Genomic DNA, 22,499 nt, shown 5'->3' with positions numbered 1-22,499 from the left:
GCAGGCGAAAGAAACTTCCACAATTACATACCTACATACTCCAAGTCCATCCATCCACGCGCACATTAACGGTACAAACATACACATAATGTACATATACATTCACTGTACAAACAAACATACGTATACTATACATATACATTTACTGTACAAACATTCATATACACATTCTGTTCATATACAAGTACATATACATACTTACACTCATGCACATAATCATGTTTCATCAAACATATATCAACATTGTTGCCCTAGGGTAAACAGGGTAACACAAGGCATATTGACAGAGCTTAAACCATTGTTACTATAACAATATACAAGATTAATATAGGTTGCCTCTCTCTCTTCCCTTTCATCTTTCGGTACTCCTTCTTTTTTTTTCTTCTTTTTATTTATTTATTTATTTATTTTTTATTTTTTCATTTATTTATTTATTTTTAATATCTTTCTAGCTATCATTATGTATACGTATTGTTGCATTTAAACATTTTTATTGTTGATAATAGAGGTAAACAATTGGTTTTGTTCATGATCAATAGTGCTTTTTCTATTGGTATTTGTATTGCTACAGTTTTAGTGTAAAAATGCTCATTGTCAGTACTATATTATTTATTTCACTAACTGCTTATTTGCTATCACTTTTACGATCATATTTGTACATATTGTATGTGCTGGTGTTGTTCTATTGTTGTTGTTGTTATTGTCTCTCTGTCTAATTCCCCTCTTATCCCCACAATTTCCCCCTCTGTCTTCCTTTTTTTCTCTTTCTATCCCCTCCTGCTCCGGCCCGGCTGCACCAAATGATAATATAAATACATTTAATGAAGTCAAATTCAAATAAGGCAACAAGAGAAGTATCCTACACTTCTCTTTTGTAAAGTAAATCTGAACAGCCGATATGGGCATCTACATCAACTATATGATTTGCCTGGGAAGCTGGACAGGACAAAAAAAAAAAATAATAATAAAAAAAGGAAAGAATCCTCAGTGCCGAACTCTGTACAATTTGCCCCTGGCTCACTGACAATAATACACTTAGGTAACACGGAATCCATCCTGTTTGGGTCCCACATCAACCTTAAAGGCCTACTGAAATTAGATTTTCTTATTTAAACGGGGATAGCAGGTCCTTTTTGTGTGTCATACATGATCATTTTGCGATATTGCCATATTTTTGCTGAAAGGATTTAGTAAAGAACGTCAACGATAAAGTTCGCAACTTTTGGTGCTGATTTTGGAAGTCGCAGACGATGACGTCACAAGGGTGAGGGCTCCTCACGTCCTCACATTGTTTTTAATGGGAGCCTCCAGCAGCAAGAGCTATTTGGACCGAGAAAACGACAATTTCCCCATTAATTTGAGCGAGGATGAAAGATTTGTGGATGATGATATTGATAGCGAAGGACTAGAAAAAAAAAAGGCGATTGCATTGAGACAGATTCTGATGTTTTTAGACACATTTACTAGGATAATTCTGGGAAATCCCTTATCTTTCTATTGTGTTGTTAGTGTTTTATTGAGATTAAATAGTACCTGATAGTCGGAGGGGTGTGTCCACAGGTGTCTTGAGGCCAGTGTCTGAGGGAAGTCGACGGCAGATACAAGGACGGCGCAAACTCCGCAGATCTCCGGTAAGAGGCGACTTTTTAACATAATTTTCTCACCGAAACGTGCTGGTTGACAAGTGGTCGGAAACCATGTTCGCTTGACCGCTCTGATCCATACTTCACCTCCGGGAATTTTAAACAAGGAATCCCCGTGTTTTTGTGTGGCTAAAGGCTAAAGCTTCCCAACTCCATCTTTCTACTTTGACTTCTCCATTATTAATTGAACAAATTGCAAAAGATTCAGCAACACAGATGTCCAGAATACTGTTTAATTGCGCGATAAAAAGAGACGACTTTTAGCCGCAAATAGTGCTGCGCTAATTTATCCTGACAGTCCGTGACATCACGCGCACGCGTCATCATTCCGCGACATTTTGAACAAGAAACTCCGCGGGAAATTTTAAATGGCAATTTAGTAAATTAAACCAGCCGTATTGGCATGTGTTGCAATGTTAATATTTCATCATTGATACATAAACTATCAGACTGCGTGGTCGGTAGTAATGGGTTTCAGTAGGCCTTTAAGAAAGTCACTGACTTCACTATTAAAGTGGGTGACATTGTTATCATCAGGAAAGATAAGGTCACCAACCTGGCTTCCATTCTAGAGGCCAATCTTTCCTGTGATAAATTGGCAAACAAGGTAATCAAAAAGGTCAACCAACGAACGAGATTTCTCTACAGAATCAACTCCCTGGTCAACAAAAGCACCATGAAGATTCTAGCGGGAAGTCTCATTCAACCCTTTATCGATTACGCAAGCACCTCCTGGTACCCCACCACCTCCAAAACCCTCAAATCTAGACTCCAAACATCCCAGAACAAGCTAGTCAAGATACCTCTAGAACTCCACCCCAGATCACACCTCACTCCTACCCACTTCTCCAAAGTGGGCTGGCTAAAGGTGGAGGACAGAGTAAAACAACTTGCACTGAGCCTAGTCTATAAAATCCGCTACACCTCTCTGATACCGTCATAACCACAACACCAGGGGGAACTCCACAAACCACGTTAAACCCAGATTCCAATCTAACAAAGGTCTTAACTCATTCTCCTTCTATGCCACATCAATGTGGAATGCACTCCCAAATGGTGTAAAAGAAAGTGCATCTCTATCCTCTTTCAAAACCCCACTAAAAGAACACCTCTAGGCAACTTCAACCCTAAACTAACACCGTGCCTCCTCCACATCCCACCTCCCTGGAGTGTAAATAATCAAATGTAAATAATCAAATGTATATACTTGTTATTGTGCTTTCTGATCCCTCCATGTCCACTACTTGCTGTACATATCCTACAAAGTCAGACCTACACTGTTTCAATGTCCATTTTTTCAGATGATGCAATTGTTGATGACTGAAGTGCTGATATCCCCCACAACCCATCCCCCGGATTGTAAATAATGTCAATAATTCAATGTATATACTCTGATGATTAACTTGTGTGATGACTGTATTATGCTGATAGTATATATTTGTTCCATGAATTGATTTATGTGGACCTCTACTTAAACAAGTAGAAAAACGTATTAGGGTGTTACTATTTAGTGGTAAATTGTACGGAATATGTACTGAACTGTGCAATCTACTAATAAAAGTTTCAATCAATCAATCAATCAACCAATCAATCGCTCCGTATCTTTAATTTTGTACGTGTGTGTCTGTCAGCGTGTGAGCTCTCAGAACAACAGCCAATCAAATTAGATTCACGTTGTTTTCATCCCACAGCATTCATCCAATCAAAAACCTACAAAGAAGAAATGTCAAACAACGCGCCAGTGAGAAAAAAATTGTGCCAAAGTTGGTTTCGTTCGGGTATAAAAACTACGACTTGGTCGACAAAATCTAATTGCAGTATGCAAAACATGCAGTTCGAATATTACAGACGGAGATGCAACAACTTCCAACTTTGTTCGAATTTTGAAAATGCACAAAGAAGGGTACGTTTTGAGTGTAAGCTTTGATTGATTGATTGAAACTTTTAATAGTAGATTGCACAGTTCAGTACATATATCGTACAATTGACCACTAAATGGTAACCCCCAAATAAGTTTTTCAACTTGTTTAAGTTCTTACATGGTACAAATATATACTATCAGCATAATGTGTGCTAACGTTTATTGCCTAAGTAACATGACCTATTTTGGCTGTGTAGCTGTAAACTCACTGCTAACGTTATAACCATAGACATCTTATATGGGTACGCAGCACCGAGCGCTACTGGTGCTGACGAGACGCGGGGCCGGCATCTTGGAGTGGTGATCCGCTCCCCTCGGTGCAATTAATTTGGCAGGAGCAATGAACTGTCAGCACATTTAATTAATCTTATCTCACTGAATACCACTGATTTTCACGCGCATTTCTGTCACACGTGTAGCTATGATAAAGGACACATGTTTTGGCGTGTTTTATTATTCATAGTTTGCTTAACAGTAATAGAATATTCTTATCAATCAATCAATCAATGATTATTTATATAGTCCTAAATCCCTAGTGTCTCAAAGGGCTGCACAAACCACAACACAAACCACAACGACATCCTCTGTAGAGCCCACATAAGGGCAAGGAAAAGTCACAACCAGTGGGACGTCGGTGACAATGATGACTATGAGAAACCTTGGAGAGGAGCCCCCCCACCCCCTATAGGGGAACAAAAATCAATGGATGTCGAGCGGGTCTAACATGTGAAAGTTCAATCCATAGTGGATCCAGCACAACCGTGAGAGTCCAGTCCAAAGTGGATCCAAAACAGCTGAGAGAGTCTGGTCCACAGTGGAGCCAACAGGAAACCATCCCAAGCGGATGCGGATCAGCAGCGCAGAGATGTCCGAGCCGATACACAGGCGAGCGGTCCATCCTGGGTCCCAGCTCTGGACGAGAGGTCCATCCAGGGTCCCGACTCAGGACAGCCAGCACCTCATCCATGGCCACCGGACAGGACCCCCTCCAGTGGGACATAGGAGAAAAAGAAAAGAAAGGGCAGATCAACTGGTCTAAAAAGGGAGTCTATTTAAAGGCTAGAGTATACAAATGAGTTTTAAGGTGAGACTTAAATGCTTCTACTGAGGTAGCATTTCCAACCGTTACCGGGAGGGCATTCCAGAGTACTGAAGCACGAACAGAAAACGCTCTATAGCCCGCAGACTTTTTTTGGGCTCTGGTAATCACTAATAAGCTGGAGTCCTTTGAAAGCAGATTTCTTGCCGGGACATGTGGTACAATACAATTGGCAAGATATGCTGGAGCTAGACTGTGTAGTATTTTATACGTAAGTAGTAAAACCTTAAAGTCACATCTTAAGTGCACAGGAAGCCAGTGCAGGCGAGCCAGTATAGGCGTAATATGATCAAACTTTCTTGTTTTTGTCAAAAGTTTAGCAGCCGCATTTTGTACCAATTGTAGTCTTTTAATACTAGACATGGGGAGACCCGAAAATAATACGTTACTGTAATCGAGGCGAGACGTAACAAATGCATGGATAATGATCTCAGCGTCGTTAGTGGACAAAATGGCGCAAATTTTTGCGATATTTTGGAGATGAAACAAGGCCGTTTTAGTAACGCTTTTAATGTGTGACTCAAACGAGAGAGTTGGGTCGAAGATAATACCCAGATTCTTTACAGAGTCGCCTTGTTTAATTGTTTAGTTGTCAAATGTTAAAGTTGTATTATTAAGTAGAGGTCGGTGTCTAGCAGGACCGATAATCAGCATTTCCCGTTTTTTTGTCGTTGAGTTGCAAAAAGTTAGCGGACATCCATTGTTTAATTTCATTAAGACACGCCTCCAGCTGACTACAATCCGGCGTGTTGGTCAGCTTTAGGGGCATGTAAAGTTGGGGGTCATCAGCATAACAGTGAAAGCTAACACCGTATTTGCGTATGATGTCACTTAGCGGCAGCATGTAGATGCTGAAGAGTGCAGGGCCAAGGAACCCCACACGCTACCTTAACATAGTCCGAGGTCACATTGTTATGGGAGACGCACTGCATCCTGTCCAGAAGATGTGAGTTAAACCAAGACAGGGCTAAGTCTGACATACCAATTCGTGTTTTGATACGCTCTAATAAATATTATGATCGACGGTATAGATGACGCATCAGAATCCATCGTTAGCAATAGATTATTAGTCATTTTTGCGAGGGCTGTCTTCGTAGAGTGATTTGCCCTGGAACCGGATTGAAAGGTTTCACATAGATTGTTAGACGCTAAGTGTTCATTTAGCTGCTCCGCAACAATTTTTTCAAGGATTTTTGAAATAAAGGGAAGGTGTCGGTAGTTTACCATGAGGTCAGGATCAAGGTTAAGTCTTTTAAGGAGAGGATGAATAACCGCTTTTTTGAATGCTAGGGGAACAGTGCCAGAGGAAAGTGATAAGTTTATAATATTTAGCACTGATGGACCTAATAATATAAAGAGCTCCTTGCTAGGTTTCCCAGGAAGTGGGTCAAGTAAACATGTTGTTTTTTTTATTCCATTTACACATTGTAACAATTCTTCTAATGTTATTTCATTAAAACGAGAGAAACTATTTTGAAGGGCAGTATCTGTGGTATATAGAGTCGTATCTGTGTTAATAGAACCCAGTTGTAACTGGGACGCATTGTCTTTAATCTCCTTTCTAATGATTTCAATTTTCTTATTAAAGAATTTCATAAAGTCATCTGCCGAGTGGGTGGAGCTACTGGAAGGAGTCCCTTGTTAAGTTAGCGATGCTACCGTACTAAACAAAAATTTAGGATCGTTTTTATTAAGGCAGATGAGATTTGAGTAATATTTAGCTTTAACGAAGGTAAGCATGCGTTTATAAGTTATTAAACTATCACCCCATGCTTGATGGTAAACCTCAAGTTTAGTCGCGCGCCATTTGCGTTCCAGCTTTCTACATGATAATTTCTGAGCTCTAGTTTCTTCTGTAGACCATGGGGTACTCCTTTTTCAACATCAGCGGTGCTATACTATCAATGGTTTCGCGCAGGGCGTAGTTAAAGTTGTTAGTGAGGTTAACAATAGAGCCCACATAATTTGGGAATGGTGCCATTACCGAGGGCAGTAGGCCAGCAAGGGTTGTCGTTGTGGCAGCATTAATGTTGCGGCTGCTATAGCAGTTATTATTATTATTAGCTTACCGAACATGAGTCTGAACCTCGAATTTTATAAGGTAATAATTGGACATTACTTTAGTATACGGGAGTATCATAACTTTGGAAACTGTGATTCCCCTGACAAGCACTAGGTCTATCGTATTACCGTTGCGATGCGTGGGTTCATTTATTATTTGTGTAGGACCACAGGTATCAATTATAGTCTGAAGCTTCACGCACGGTGGGTCCGATCGGGTATTCATATGGACATTAAAGTCCTGCATTATAATTATATTATCGCCGTGCGTCACTAGATCAGCAACAAACTGAGAATTCATTGATAAAGTTCGAATAGGGCCCTGGGGGGCGGTAGATAACAGCCAGGTATAGAGGCAGCTGTGTTACAGACCTCATAGTAAGCACCTCAAACGATTTATATTTATTATTTAGGTTAGGACTAAGGTTAAAGTTTTTGTTGCATATTAGTGCAACCCCCCCCCCCCACCTCTTTTAAGGGGACGGGCAATATGCGCATTTGTATAGTTAGGAGGAGAGGCCTCATTTAGTGCAAAAAAGTTGTCTGGTTCAAGCCATGTTTCGCTGAGACCGATGACTTTAAGATTGTTGTCTCTAATGACCTCATTAACTAATAACGTTTTGGAAGCTCATGATCTTATGTTTAAAAAGCCCACATTATAGGTAGTGGGCTGTTTTAAGGAGATTTTGATCAAATTATCCATAGTAACAATATTAATAATGTTGCGTTTATTATGCATAGTGCACTTAAAATAATTACGACCATATCTAGGAATTGATATGACGGGAATTTTCCGATTGTTTTCTTGGTGCTGCAATAAACTGAACGCATTATAATTGGCCACCTTAATAGAACGCATGTCCAACTCTGACACAGTCATAACAGAAAAAACTTGTTCTAACTTAACTGACTCATCACCCAGACTAGAGGGATTGCGTATTCCATTTAAATCCTACTTCAGGATGGAAGGAAGCGGTGTTCTGTGGGGATTAGCCTTTTGCTTTGTTGTTAGCCCCGCTCGGCATCCGCGCTTCTGCTTTTGATCACACCGCTTGCGTGTCTTCCGTTGACGGTCTCCGCTGGTAATCTACTCCGCTGCGTCAAAGGCCACTGGATGTAGCCGGCGAAGTATTCCCATGCTAGTGAGGTGGTCCAACGTACACACATCTTTTAGTCCAAAACGACCCAATCTATCCACATCCAGAATTGTTTGGCGGTCGTAAGTGATCACGGAGTGTCCACGCTGTAAGCCAACCATGAAATTTGCATAATTGTCCGGTATTTTTTGCCAAATGTTCCATTTCTACCAAGAACTTCTGCAAGCCGCAGTCCGTCCGGGCGCCGCCATCTTGGATTCTTGGGAAAAATAGTTTCTCTAAGATTTTTGAGAACTGAGGCAAAAGAGAGATTGGTCGGTAATTGGTGAAATCGTGTTTGCTGTCACTTTTGAAGAGAGGAGTTACCTTAGCTAGTTTCATTTGACTTGGAAATCGGCCAGTCTGGAATGATAGGTTACATATATAAGTTAAGAGTTTTACAATATTCAGTACAACCTTTTGAACGAATATCATGTTGATATTATGGCAGTAAGTGGAGCACTTACTTTTACACTTCCGCACAATGTTTGTCACTTCCTGCTCATTTGTAGCTGAGAGGAAGAATGACGAAGAATTTTGTTCAATCGTTGATTTTGTAACTCCATTGTCTGGGACATCAACAGCCAACTGGACCAATATTTAGAAAAAAACTACATTCCTCGTATTATAATCGTCACCGTTTTCATATATAAAGTAATCAGGATAAGTCCACTTTGAATATCCTTGTTGGATTAGACTATTCAAAACATCCCAAGTTCCTTTTATATTGTTTTTGTTTTCATATAGTTATTTTTAAAATATCAGTTAATATATTTTTGTACTTCTTGTTATGTTGTTCGACTTATTTAGTTTTTATTTCGATGAACAGTTTGTAGAGATTGTTTTTCTTTTTACAGGCATTAATTATACCTTTTGTGACCCAAGGGCTATTTAAATTTTTTATTTTTATAAAATATTCTTTCACAGGGCAGTATTTATTATGCAGGGAAGTAAAGATATCTAAAAAGTTACAATACTCACTGTCCACATTTAGTTCTCTGCAAACTGAAGTCCAATACTGAACTGCTAAACTATTGTTTAGGGCACAGATTTGTTCCTCAGTTGTTATTCGTTTAAAGATGTTTGCCATAGTGTCTTTGGTTTTCTTGAGATGATAGTCATATAAAGTAAAAACAGGTCAATGGTCAGTGATATCACATATAAATAGGCCACTGGTGATTTGATTTCCCATAATGTTAGTAAAAATGTTGTCGATGAATGTCGCACTATGTGTTGTTATTCTGCTTGGTTTGGTTATGGTTGGATATAGAGACAAGCTCTACATTGTGTCAATGAAGTCATCAACATGTTTTTGCTTGGTTGAGTTTAACAAATCAATGTTAAAATCACCACAGATAAATATGGTTTTATGGTTCACAGAGGAAAATAGTTTAGTCATCTATTCATTGAAAGTTTCTATGCTTGAACCAGGTGCCCGGTATAAACAACTCATGGAGATATTTGTCTTTTTGTCATTTAGGATTTCCACTGTTAAAAACATTCAAATAATCAATCGACTGCTATGGTCATGTTTTTTAAAACTTTAAATATAACAGATTTATGAATGTACAATGCGACCCCTCCTCCTATTTTATTTATTCTGTTTATGTATCTTAATTCATAGTCATTCAGACCAAAATCCATACCTTTATCATTGTTGAACCAGGTTTCAGTAATTGCAATAATGCTAAATGGATGACTAAATTCTTTCAAGTATTCCTTGATAGCCTCAAAGTTAGTGTACATGCTTGGACTATTGAAATGTATTATTGACAAACTATCTTCTGATTTTACACTGTTTTCATATTGTTCACAGGTAAAATAATTAGTTTTTTACAATAGCAGAGAAAAAAATTCTTATCAGGGTCTATCTCCATATCAGTCTCTGTTGTGGCGTGCTCTTGATACTCACACATTTCCAGTTATGAAGATGTAGGATCTTCTGTAACATGTCCATATCAATACTTGGTGTGGTGTGTGTTCTTGGTGTGGGTAGCATTGAGATGATGTAAAAGTCACAAAGCTACATTGACACCAAGTACTGCATCAATGTCAAGACTTATCAAAATCTTCTAATTTTCTCACCACCAAGCCTTTTGCTTCCTCCAGTGGTCCCATTTAGTTTGATGAAGATCTTACAGTTTGTTAGCCAGATTTGTTTAATATTTTCCTTGGTGGAAGCATTCTGATGGTCTATATGCCGAAGCATCCAGCAACAAAAGAGATCCACACCTGTATGTCAGGCTGCTAATGCTAGCCGGCTTCGGTGTGCTGGCCCGCAGCACTGATCGACACACACAGCAGAGTGTCATGGCACAGTGACACAGTGAAACCAAAAAATTACAAAAAAAGTACAAAAAAGCAAAGAAGATGTGCTGGTTTTGCACAAAGTAATCGTTAAACTACACAGTCAGACACGCGCGAACTCCAAACAGGAAGTGACAAAAAAAGGGGAATGGATTGGATACCGACACACTAAAGAGGCAATCTATTTTACGCTATGCATTGAGGAGAAAGTGAGTGAATAATGACAGGTTATTTTATCATTTATTTAAACTCATATTCGGGCCACTTTAAACTGAATATTTCGGCATGTATTTGTAAAAAAAATAAAATTAAAAAAATTTAATACAACACAAATTGATTTAGGGGGGGCTTAAGAATATTTTAGGGGGGGCTACAGATTTATGGCCTAACTTGTTCATCGGTCTTCATATGAAAGGTACTTTTCCTTGTTAATGTCTCAGGAAGGATAGAAATACAAGAACACACACACACACACACAAGCTCGCAAACACACACACACGCACACACACACATGCACACACACACTCACACACACAAACACACACACACACACACGGAAACAAAAGGGAAAATGTTGCATGCGTGTGTGTGTGTGTTCGTGTGTGTGTGTGTGTCTGTGTGTGTGTGTGTGAGAGAGAGAGAGAGAGACCCGGACTGATTTTCATCAGCATGTTTCCCATTGTTTAGTATACGGGTTTAGCAGCTTTCTTCCCTTCACTAACTTGGAGCTAGTTATTATGAAATGGGCTCGCTGCAGACAAACAAGTTATTGTTGGTCTATCAGCAGGAGAGGTGTGACATTTGAACCACGGTAAGAAAACGGATGACTTCCCCCTCTTTAATTCGTTACTTTTTCTACAGGAATGGTAGACTTCTTTCGCATACTAGAATGAGTCAAATCAATGATAATAATAACGATCTCTAATAATTTGGATTGTACTGAATTGGTGTGTAAAATGAGTTATCATGATGGATAGAGATAATGAGCTGTCTCTAGTGGCATAGTCTATTTTTGTAGCCAAAGTACAGACTGTATGGGTTGGATTTTTGTTCAAGGCGCCAAAACCCAATGATTGGAGTTGTCCAGAACTCGTCCCAAATTATGATTATTGCTACTAAACCAATAATAGAAAGTAGGTCAGAAACTGTATCTGGTCAAGAACATTTGTTTTGGACATGCTTGAGGAACATCACAGCCACATAATTCATTAAGCCCCCCAGAAATAGGAGAAAATAGCTGCGCCTACTTAATCCTAAACCTTCATGTGTCAGCAATTTAATTAGCAATCTACAACATTATGTCCTTTATATGTCCACACTTACCGTAACTCATATGCTTACTTTTTTCTGTTCAAGTTTGTTTACTTCCTGTATTAAAAATTACCTTTTTTTGACAGGAAGAGAAAAGAATGTGTAGAAATACTATTGTAATAAAACTAAGCCTTTATCACAGCATGGGTAACCACAGCACTTAAAGTTAGTATTATTTGCGGATGATACAACAGTGTTTTGTTCAGGAGAGAAAACACAGAAGTTCATACAAATAATAACAGAAGAAATTAACAAATTAAAAACACGGTTTGACTAAAACAGACTATCTTTAAATCTCAGTAAAACTAAAATAACGTTATTTGGTAACAGTAGAAGTGAAAGGCAAACACAAATACAAATAGACAAAGTAGACATTGAACAGGTAAAATAAACTAGATTTGTCAGTGTAATAATAGATGATAAAATTAACTGAAAATCTCATATAAAAAATATAAAACATAAGGTGGCAATAAATACTTCAATGATGAAGAAAGCAAAATATATTTTGGACCAAAAATCACTTCATATTCTCTACTGCTTGCATGTGTTACATTATCTGAGTTATTGTGTAGAAATATGGGGAATCAACTACAAATGTGCGCTGTTGTTACAAAAATGATCAATTAGAATAAGATATAACATTGGCTATAGAGAACATACAAAACCTTTTTTTTAATTGAATCACAAATATTGAAATTCAACGATTTGGTGCATTTGAAAACACCAAAAATTATACACAAAGCAAACTATAACCTGCTACCCAAGAATGTACAACAATTCTTCTCAACAAAAGAGGAGAAATATAACCTTGGAGGAAAATCTAATTGAAAACATTTATTTGCGCATACAACACTTAAAACCTTTAGCATATCCGTATGTGGAATTCAATTATGGAATGGATTAACCCAAGATATTAAAAACAAAACACCAATATGATTCAGTTTAAGAGACTGTTCAAACTACAAGTTTTCACAAAGTACAAAGAAGAACAATTATGATGAACATCTTAAACTTTTTTTTTTTGAGATAATGATTATTTATGTATTTGCTATTTGTTTACCTACCATGGTATATTATTTATTTATTTATTTATTATTTGTTGATTCACTGTTGTGTTACAAATAGAGAACAACAAAATGGAATCAAATTGCTATTGTATGAAAAGAGGTAGGATTAAATAAGCTTTGCTTCTTCCTACTCCTTTTTGGACGTGCGGTCATGAAACAACTGGAAATAGGTGACGCATAACATTGTATCGTATGCATGTTGGAAATAAACTGACACTGAACTGAACTCAATCGTAGGACAATGGCATAATGAATTTGGCTGAATTTTTGTACCGGATGCTCTTCCTGATGCTCAGCCAATTTTTAAATGTCTTTACTGTCATGAATGGTACAGAGTCTCGATACACCTCCCTACATACAAGCAATCCAAACATTGGCTAAATTAAGAGTAAATAAAAATGCATATACATTAATAATTGTATTTTATTTTTATTAAAATTTTTTAAACATTTTTTTTTCTTACCCCCCCCCCCCCTCCTCCCATTGTTTACCTGTATCTCACCTTTTTGTGTAAGGGGCGCCGGAAGTTGGCAGACCCGTCAGCGATCCGGTTCTGTCTCCCTGTATTGTTTGTCTGATCTTGAATGGGATTGTGCGGAACATTTTAATTTCCCCCCTGGGATTAATAAACTATTTCTGATTCTGATTCTGAAAATACTTTTAGATCAAATTAATTTAGATAAATTTGTTAAATTATTAGTACATCCATACTTAAGTACAGGATATGGATTGAGCAACACCTTAACGATAAATGAAGGACATACTGTATATCGCTTGATATATTTGAAATTGGCATACATCTGGTTGTTAGGATGAATAATTGGAATAATGAATATCATTATTCACTGACAACTTATTCTTGTGTGTGGTAAACACGTTCTTCTTGTTCAGCAATTAATTGTTTTGTACTGTGGTGTTGATGATTTTATTACCCGTCAGACTGCGTCATTCTTTGTTAGTATGTTGTGACTTTTATTTTTAACAATAGTCCAGATGATGGCATTTACCTTTATTTCTTTGACAATAAGTAACCAACCTTGACTCATTTGGCGGATGAATATAGAAAAAAAATATGCTTTTGAGTAAACTTTCAAGTTAAAAACAAGTACGGTAAATAATACAACATTTCCTTGAACATGAGCCTATAGACTTTAATTACTCTTCTACAGCATGTCAGGCATTTGGAAGAGGCGTCAAGTTAAACAAATAATTGTGTCAGGGCAAAACTAGACATTCCATCACTTTATTGTTGTCATTAAAAATTACTGTTATAATCATTATTATTATTATAATTACTAGACACGCCGAAGTCTCTTCCTGCATGGTTTTGTTCAAGTTCTTTTCAATTATGCAGTTCAGTTTGGAGATGCAAATAAGTTTTTACCCTGTTTAAGTTTCTGCATGACATGTTTTATATGCAAAGTATGAAATGTTCAAGGTAAACCTGCTACAGGAAAGTTAAAACCCCTTTCTGTTTGCACTGGCTGCACTTTCACACCATATATTTGGAGTGACTTGAGAGTTGTGTTCCAACACTTTGCATCACAAACGGCAAAACTATTGAAAAAGTACATTTATAGGAGACCTTTGATGAGATTGCCGATTTCTGACCTATACATGTTGTTACAATGCTGGAAAGTTGTGTTACAAAATGCAAAAGCATCAAATATATTCAGGTTCATGCTTCACCTTGCACGCATGTGAACACATCCAGTATATATTAGTCAAGCTACAAGCTACAACCAGAATTAAACCATGCAGTTTAAATTAAAACTCTCTGAAAATGGATGGATGGATGACAAAGTTTAAGTAGGAACATTTTAATACAGCTCATAGTATGGGTGGAATGATTGGAATGGATCTTCTAATAAGGTATTTTTTGTAGTTTTACAGTACTAATGAATACAAATCAACTGCTTTTTTTTTTTTCCAACTCTTGTCCATAGGTCTTTATTCTTCTGACAACGATTCCCTTCTGCTGGACTTTATGCCCACCAAACAAACATAATGCAGATGTTTTTCTGGCTGGTGGAAAATATTTCAAAGACAACTTAAGGTGTGTAAATTGCAATAAAGCACAGGTAGAGTGTTCCCTCGCCACTTTATAGTTCACTTACGAAACAAATGCTCTAAAAGCATTGATACAAGTTGCTGACTGAACTAATTTGAACTGACCGAAGATGCATTCATTTATATAGCAGATAAAAAAAAAAAAAATTCTCTTTGAGAGAGAAGTCAAAGTTAAAGTACCAATGATTGTCTCACACACACACTAGGTGTGGTGAAATATGTCCTCTGCATTTGACCCATCCCCTTGTTCACCCCCTGGGAGGTGAGGGGAGCGGTGAGCGGTGAGCAGCAGCAGTGGCTGTGCCCGGGAATCATTTTTGGTGATTTAACCCCCAATTCCAACCCTTGATGCTGAGTGCCAAGCAGTGAGGTAATGGGTCTCCTTTTTATAGTCTTTGGTATGACTCGGCTGGGGTTTAAACTCGCGACCTACCGATCTCAGGCTGGACACTCTAACCACTCGGCCACTGAGTAGAGAAAACTCAGAAGTCCAGAAGGTACTAAAGGAAATACATTTTAATGCATTTAATCTTCACCATTCTTTGTTTGTCTTTTCCTTCTTGATATAGGAATGGCAAAATATAAGAATGGCCTGATCATTCTCCTGGCAACGCTTTGTATCCTGAAAACAGGGAATGTCATCAAATGGGTAGGCCAATGTGCTTTACAATGCATTTTGATGTATGTCCAAATAAAAATGTGTCATTGACTGTAAGTTAAATTTCATTTAGTTAAATGGTCAATTACACTCAGAGGAACGACACATCATCAAGAGAGTGACAGGAGATGGTGAGTGAAATTAATTTGAATTGACGTTGAAAAACTGGAACCTCAGGAGATGAACCTTGGATTTGTTTGTTGAAAAACAATATTTCCATCATAAACCATGGAAATAACACATAAGGCCTGTTTCATTTACTTGATGGCTTATGAACGTCGGCCAGATTCTTTTACTGACACTATGTTATCATTAGCCCAATGACGTACCATATAGCTTAATATGTAAATTAACAGTGTCTATATAGTGTGTGACTGCCTATTTTCACAAGACCATTAGGTAGCAAGGTACTTCTATAAAATGTGTAATATTGGTACACTAACAAGACAAAAAGAGAAACGTTATGTTGCAAAAAGTACCAATTAAATAAATCACACTGGTCAGCAGCACAAATGCAATGCACGAGCAAACAATTCATAATATGCACATTCACTCTAGCACTGCACGATTGTAATAGCAGACAATTTGAATAGGACACTTGAATGGTAACCATTTATCATACCCTTCACACACACACTGCAGCATAATATAACATTTCACATACAAATGTCTAACTCATTCTCGAATATATTAGTGTTTCAGAGCAGAACTAAACGTAAAAAAGGATAAGAACTCGAATTAGTATGTGTTCTTTTGTATTTCCTATGCCTAAATATAACTAGGAATGTCCGATTGTGCGAATAAACTACCATCATGTTAAGTCCTAGTATTGAATATTGGGATTGGTGGTCCAATTTACTGTATTTTCTTTGTTAATTTTCACAGCAGAAATTAAAAGCTGTTGTTGTGCCATAAAGCCAAGTGCTTTATTCGACACGGATGACCACATTATAGTGTCTTGGTTCTATTTGTTGGCATCAAGAAAATATCCTTAATAGTATTAATAAACTAGATGAATAAAATCTGGGCTTCACGGTGGCAGAGGGGTTAGTGTGTCTGCCTCACAATACGAAGGTCCTGAGTAGCCGGGGGGTTCAATCCTGGGCTCGGGATCTTTCTGTGTGGAGTTTGCATGTTCTCCCCGTGACTGCGTGGGTTCCCTCCGAGTACTCCGGCTTCCTCCCACTTCCAAAGACATGCACCTGGGGATAGGCGTGGCGCAGTGGAAGAGTGGCCGTGCGCAACCCGGGGGTCCCTGGTTCAATCCCCACCTAGTACCAACCTTGTCACGTCCGTTGTGTCCTGAGCAAGACACTTCACCCTTGCTCCTGATGGGTGCTGGTTAGCGCCTTGCATGGCAGCTCCCTCCATCAGTGTGTGAATGTGTGTGTGAATGGGTAAATGTGGAAGTAGTGTCAAAGCGCTTTGAGTACCTTGAAGGTAGAAAAGCGCTATACAAGTACAACCCATTTATTTATTTATAGGTTGATTGGCAACACTAAATTGGCCCTAGTGTGTGAATGTGAGTGTGAATGTTGTCTGTCTATCTGTGTTGGCCCTGTGATGAGGTGGCGACTTGTTCAGGATGTATACCGCCTTCCGCCCGAAGGGAATAAGCGGTAGAAAATGGATGGATGAATAAAATCTCTGATAACTTCAACAGCATATACTAAATCTTGACATTGCTATCAAAAATCCATCAATCCATCCATTTTCTAATGTTTATTCTCTTCGGGGTCGCGGGGCGGGGGGGGGGGGGGGGGGGGGGTTGGGGTTTGGGGTGCTGGAGCCTATCTCAGCTACAATCGGGCGGCAGGCGGGCTACACCCTGGACAAGTCGCCACCTCATCCGAGGGCCAACACTGATAGCTAATTGAGACACAATATGAACTTCACACCATAAAAACAACTGCAGACATGAATTGTAGATGAGACTAATATTTGTAGCAAAAATCAACTCCAAACCAACGTATTATTTTTCAATCAAGCCAATCAAAGTTTATTTATGTCACCCTTCATCGCAATTGCAAAGGCAGAAATAAATATACTTTTATTAAGTATTCGGGTTAATTTGGCAGAATTAATTGATCCCATTAGGAGCATTACCATCCACCTGGAATGAGCTGTTTACAAAAAATTTGAAAGCAAATAAAAAAAAACACCACTTTGTCTTCTTGTCTACCACAAGGATTGTGAATGATAGACAAAATTCCCAAAAAAGTGTAGGTCCCCTTCAAGAAGTGTTCATATATAAGTATTTGCAGAATAAGAAAAGTAAATTTATCACAAACAGGCTTTTTTACAGTTCATCCTCAAGTTCAAACAGACATTGATAACATGGTAACGGCCCTCTTGATCGTGTCCGTGAAAGACACATTTTACAACCTTTGTCCCTCTATGTTGGACTATCCTAGGTATTTTTTTTATAACTTTTACCAAAATCCAAATATTCCTATAGGTGAGAACAGTGCATGTATGCGGCATTTTTATTCTTCGACTTCCTGCTGGGAATACGCTTGTTTGCTTCAAAAAGGCTTTCTGCATCAGGATGTGAGGTTGCGTAAAAGCAGCAATTATAAACAATACTGTATCGATGGCCTGAGATGCATCTCAGGCATCTCACTTGTTAACATTCTTACATGTCACGCAAGTACACTATGGTTGTAAACATAGCATTATCTGTTCTGTTGTATCCTATAGTACAGGGGTCGGGAACCTTTTTGGCTGAGGGAGCCATACAAGCCAAATATTTTAAAAAGTATTTCCGTGAGAGCCATATAATATATTTTTTAAGACTGAATACAACTAAATCTGTGCATTTTTAAGTAAGACCAACATTTTCAGAGTATAATAAGTCTGTTATTCTTTTTAATAACATTGTTATTCTGAAGCTAACCAACAATAAATAAAATACTTCTTACCATTAATGCGACTTCTCCAACCGGATGGATGGATTAAAATGCATGAGAATGCTTTATATTTTAAACGTTATTTTTGACACTGTGATTGCCAGTGGAATTATTCATTACTTACTGTGTTAAGCAATGTCAGCTAATATTTATCTGAGAGCCAGATGCAGTCATCAAAAGAGCCACATCTGGCTCTAGAGCCATGTAGGTTCCCTACCCCTGCTATAGTAGAATGTATGTATATGTATGTCAACACCCCTCAGGTTTACTGGAAGACGTTTTTGGGTGAGTGATAGAACTGACTTAGTAAAAGTCCTGCTCTATATGCAAAGTATACGTAGATTGGGAAAAATCCAGCCATCATTCAGATGTTCTTCATTTGGGGCTGTAAAAAAATGTCAACATCATTAAGTTTAAAATGTTTTTTCCTTACAGAACTGCCTGACCACTATGAGTACCAAGTGTCCATCGAGCTAAATGTGACCAGTGTTGACACAATATACTTACTTCGCAGCCTGCTGGACAACAATAGCTCATCCTTTTCTTTGAGTGCCTCTGCAAATGTGACACGCATTGACATCACCACAGGTAGACACTGAAATGTTACTTAAATGCCACCACAGGTTATGGTTTACGGTTTGAGTTTATTTCCGACATGCATACAATTACGATATGCTGAATCACAATTTACAGTTTCTCTTTTCAACCCTTTTCCATTTCATAGCAATTGGTAATGCTTTTGTTCACTTACTGTTCTCAATTTGTTTACGATTAACTCCAGAAATAATAACATTCTAAAAAATAACTAATTCACTATATATTATTTATTTATAAAGTTGTCTTTCAAATAGTGAGATGAGTAACATTATCAAAGGGTTCAGAATGTTGGTCATGATTCTTCTTCTTTGTACTTTGCAAACACTTTGACTTTGAACAGTTTCTTAAATTGGATCCTATTAGTACACTGTTTAATTACTTAATTCCACATACTGATATGCTAAAGGATTTAAATGTTGTACGTGCGTACACATGTTTTAAATGAAACGTTTTTCTTACTCAATACCATCAATTTAGCTTTACTGAGATTCAAGGGTAGTCTGTTTTTGTTAAAGCATCTTTTTAATTTTTTCATTTCTTCTGCTATTTGTTTTAGCTTCTGTGTTTTTGCCTCTGAGCAAAATGCAGTTGTATCATCTGCAAATGATAGTAACTTTAAAGGCCTACTGAAATTAGATTTTCTTATTTAAACGGGGATAGCAGGTCCATTCTATGTGTCATACTTGATCATTTCGCGATATTGCCATATTTTTGCTGAAAGGATTTAGTAGAAAACATCGACGATAAACTTCGCAACTTTTGGTCACTACTAAAAAAGCCTTGCCTGTACTGGAAGTTGCAGACGATGTGCGCGTGACGTCACCGGTGTCAGGGCTCCTAAGATCCTCACATTGTTTATTGTGGCGCTTGTGTGGCATAACGATGCTGGATTTGTTCCTCCGTGGATGCATCGGGCAAGAACACAGCGTAAGGTAAGCAACAAAGGATTTATTAAACTAATAAAAAGGGCTAGGAACAAAAATACTGGTGTTAAGCAGAAAGGGAAACAAATGGCTCTAGCATGGAAGTTAGGAATACAAACAGATACACTAAACTTGGCACAAAGGCACAAAAAGGAAAATCAAAAACTACTAGCATGAAAACTAGGAATAAAATAAACTGCAGCGCGAGAGTTAGTGAGTAATAGCATGAAAAGTAAGTCATCAACAGTTGCGTGTAAGCAAACTAGGATCCGAGACAGAAGAACGAAAAGGGGCAGGCTTATATAAGGCAGTGATCAGTAGAAACAGGTGTGCGGGAACCGAGAGTAGCAGGTGGAACCAATATGCAGCCATGGTGACAAAGCAAACAGGAAATAAGGAAGTCAGAACAACAGGATGTGAAAAAAGGAACAAAGCAACAATATGTGAAGATCCGACCATCGGATCACAACAGTTTATAATGTGAGCCACCAGCAGTAAGAGCAATTCGGACCGAGAAAGCGACGATTTCCCCATTAATTTGAGTGAGGATGAAAGATTTGTGGATGAGGAAAGTTAGAGTGAAGCACAAAAAAAAAAAGAAAAGGCGACGGCTCCAGGCGGCGGCAGTGGGAGAGTTTCAGATGTAATTAGACACATTTACTAGGATAATTCTGGAAAATCCCTTATCTGCTTATTGTGTTAATAGTATTTTAGTGAGATTATGAAGTCATACCTGAAAGTCGGATGGCTGCGGTGAACGCCAGTGTCTCTGAGAGAAGCCGAGGAGCCAAGATCACAGCTGCCTTTTTGAGCTGCAGGATGAGGTCGCGTAATCCACTCAAGTCTCCGGTAAGAGCTGACTTAATATCACAATTTTCCCATCCAAAAACTTGCTGGTTGACAAAGAGAAACATGTTCGCTTGACCACTCTGTGTTAAAGCTTCACAACAAACAAAGAAACACCGGCCGGCTATGTTTCGGTGCTAAAGGCAGTTCCAATCCACCGCTTTCCACCAACAGTATTCTTATTTATAGTCTCCATTATTATTTGAACAAATTGCAAAAGATTCAGCAACACAGATGTCCAAAATACTGTGTAATTACGTGATGAAAAGAGACGACTTTTAGCCGTAAGTGGTGCTGAGCTAATATGTCTCCTCCAACCAATAACGTCACAAACACGCGTCATCATACGCGTCATCAAATATAAAATTGTAATTTAGTAAACTAAACATGTGTTGCAAATTTAAGATTTCATCATTGATTTATAAACTATCAGACTGTGTGGTCGGTAGTAGTGGGTTTCAGTAGGCCTTTAAGTCCTTTGTAACTTTGCCAATGGCGTTTATCTAAAGATCAAACATTTTTTTATCCCAGTATTGATCCTTTGGGTACACCACAGGATATATGGATTAACGTGGACCCCGACTTAAAAAAGTTATTCGGGTGTTATCATTTAGTGGTCAATTGTACGGAATATGTACTGTACTGTGCAATCTACTAATAAAAGTTTCAATCAATCAATATTTATTGTTGTAGACATGTGTTTGCCTGGTTTCACCTATTGCTTTCTGTTGGTTAAGTAGCTTCTTACCCAGTTCAAGCCCAATCCCCCGAGGCCGTACCGCTCTAATTTTTGATTAAAATATTATGGTTATTGGGGCAAATGCTTTAGTTACATCCATAAAAACAGTCGCTACATTGTTTACTATCTATTGCATTGGTAATACCCTTCATTATCTCAATTAAGTCCATCGATGTTGAAATATTAGCTCTGTATGTCACGGTTTGGTCAACATTGCTCGCAGCGTGACCCCAAGGATGGAATGGCGGAATCCAATTAATAGTAATTTATCACAGGAAGTGGGGAACAATTACATCACACCAAGAAACAGTCTCCAAAGCAAACTGATCCAACTATGCAGTAGGGACCCAGGTGGAATGAAGCAGAACTAATTAATGAGAATCAGGTGTGCTGGCGAGACATACAAAAAGAAAGTGGAGGTGCTTCAAAATGCAGAGACTGAACAGGACATACTGAGCGCCAGCACAGGATGTGATTCTAAACACAGGAAATAGAAACTGGAAATAAGAGTAGCGGACTGAAATTAAAACACCAAACACAGGAAAACACTAACATGACCAAACTGTTAGTTGCAAGCCTGACATTGTCATTGGTTCGTTGGTGTTCTGCAACTGTTGCAAGAAACTTGTCAATAACGAATAAAGCTAAATATGTTCTAGACAAAAAATCACTTCAGATTCTCTACTGCTCACTAGTGTTACCATATCTGAGTTACTGTGTAGAAATATGGGGAAATAATTACAAAAGTACACTTCATTCACTAACAGTATTACAAAAAAGATCAGTTAGAATAATACATAATGTTGGATATAGAGAACATACGCATCCTTTATTTATTGAATCAAAGATACTGAAATTCCAAGACATAGTGGATTTTCATACAGCTAAAATTATACACAAAGCAAACTAAAACCTGCTACCCAAGAATATACAACAATTCTTCTCAACAAAAAAAGGAGAAATATAATCTTAGAGATAAATGTAACTTAAAAACATTTGTACGCACGTACAACACTTAAGACCTTCAGTACATCTGTATGTGGAATTAAACTATGGAATGGATTAAGCAAAGCATACAAACAATGTACTAATATGATCCACTTCAAGAAACTCTTCAAACTGTGTACAAAGTACAAAGAAGAAGAATCATGATAAACATTCTGAATTTATTCACCCATTCATTATTTCATTCTCAAAATAATCTTACTTATC

General features: G+C 38.0%; 1 protein-coding gene across 6 annotated transcripts in view; it reads left to right on the top strand.

The window, feature by feature from the left end:
- Window positions 1-10,814: 10,814 nt before the first annotated feature.
- Window positions 10,815-22,499, top strand: part of LOC133549533 (uncharacterized) — a 115,737-nt gene continuing 104,052 nt past the window's right edge. For 5 of the 6 annotated variants that reach the window (XM_061895035.1, XM_061895036.1, XM_061895033.1 and 2 more), the window contains exons 1-5: window positions 10,815-10,978; window positions 14,492-14,601; window positions 15,185-15,264; window positions 15,347-15,404; window positions 18,618-18,770. In XM_061895035.1, the coding sequence (XP_061751019.1) occupies window positions 15,187-15,264; window positions 15,347-15,404; window positions 18,618-18,770 (289 nt within the window). In that variant the 5' untranslated portion in view covers window positions 10,815-10,978; window positions 14,492-14,601; window positions 15,185-15,186. Of the gene's footprint in view, window positions 10,979-14,491; window positions 14,602-15,184; window positions 15,265-15,346; window positions 15,405-18,617; window positions 18,771-22,499 lie in introns of those variants that run through there. The other variant, XM_061895034.1, reaches the window with a different exon arrangement.

Source organism: Nerophis ophidion, linkage group LG03, assembly GCF_033978795.1.
Source record: "Nerophis ophidion isolate RoL-2023_Sa linkage group LG03, RoL_Noph_v1.0, whole genome shotgun sequence".
NCBI classification, from domain to species: domain Eukaryota; kingdom Metazoa; phylum Chordata; class Actinopteri; order Syngnathiformes; family Syngnathidae; genus Nerophis; species Nerophis ophidion.
This window is presented reverse-complemented; position numbering and strand designations above follow the sequence as displayed.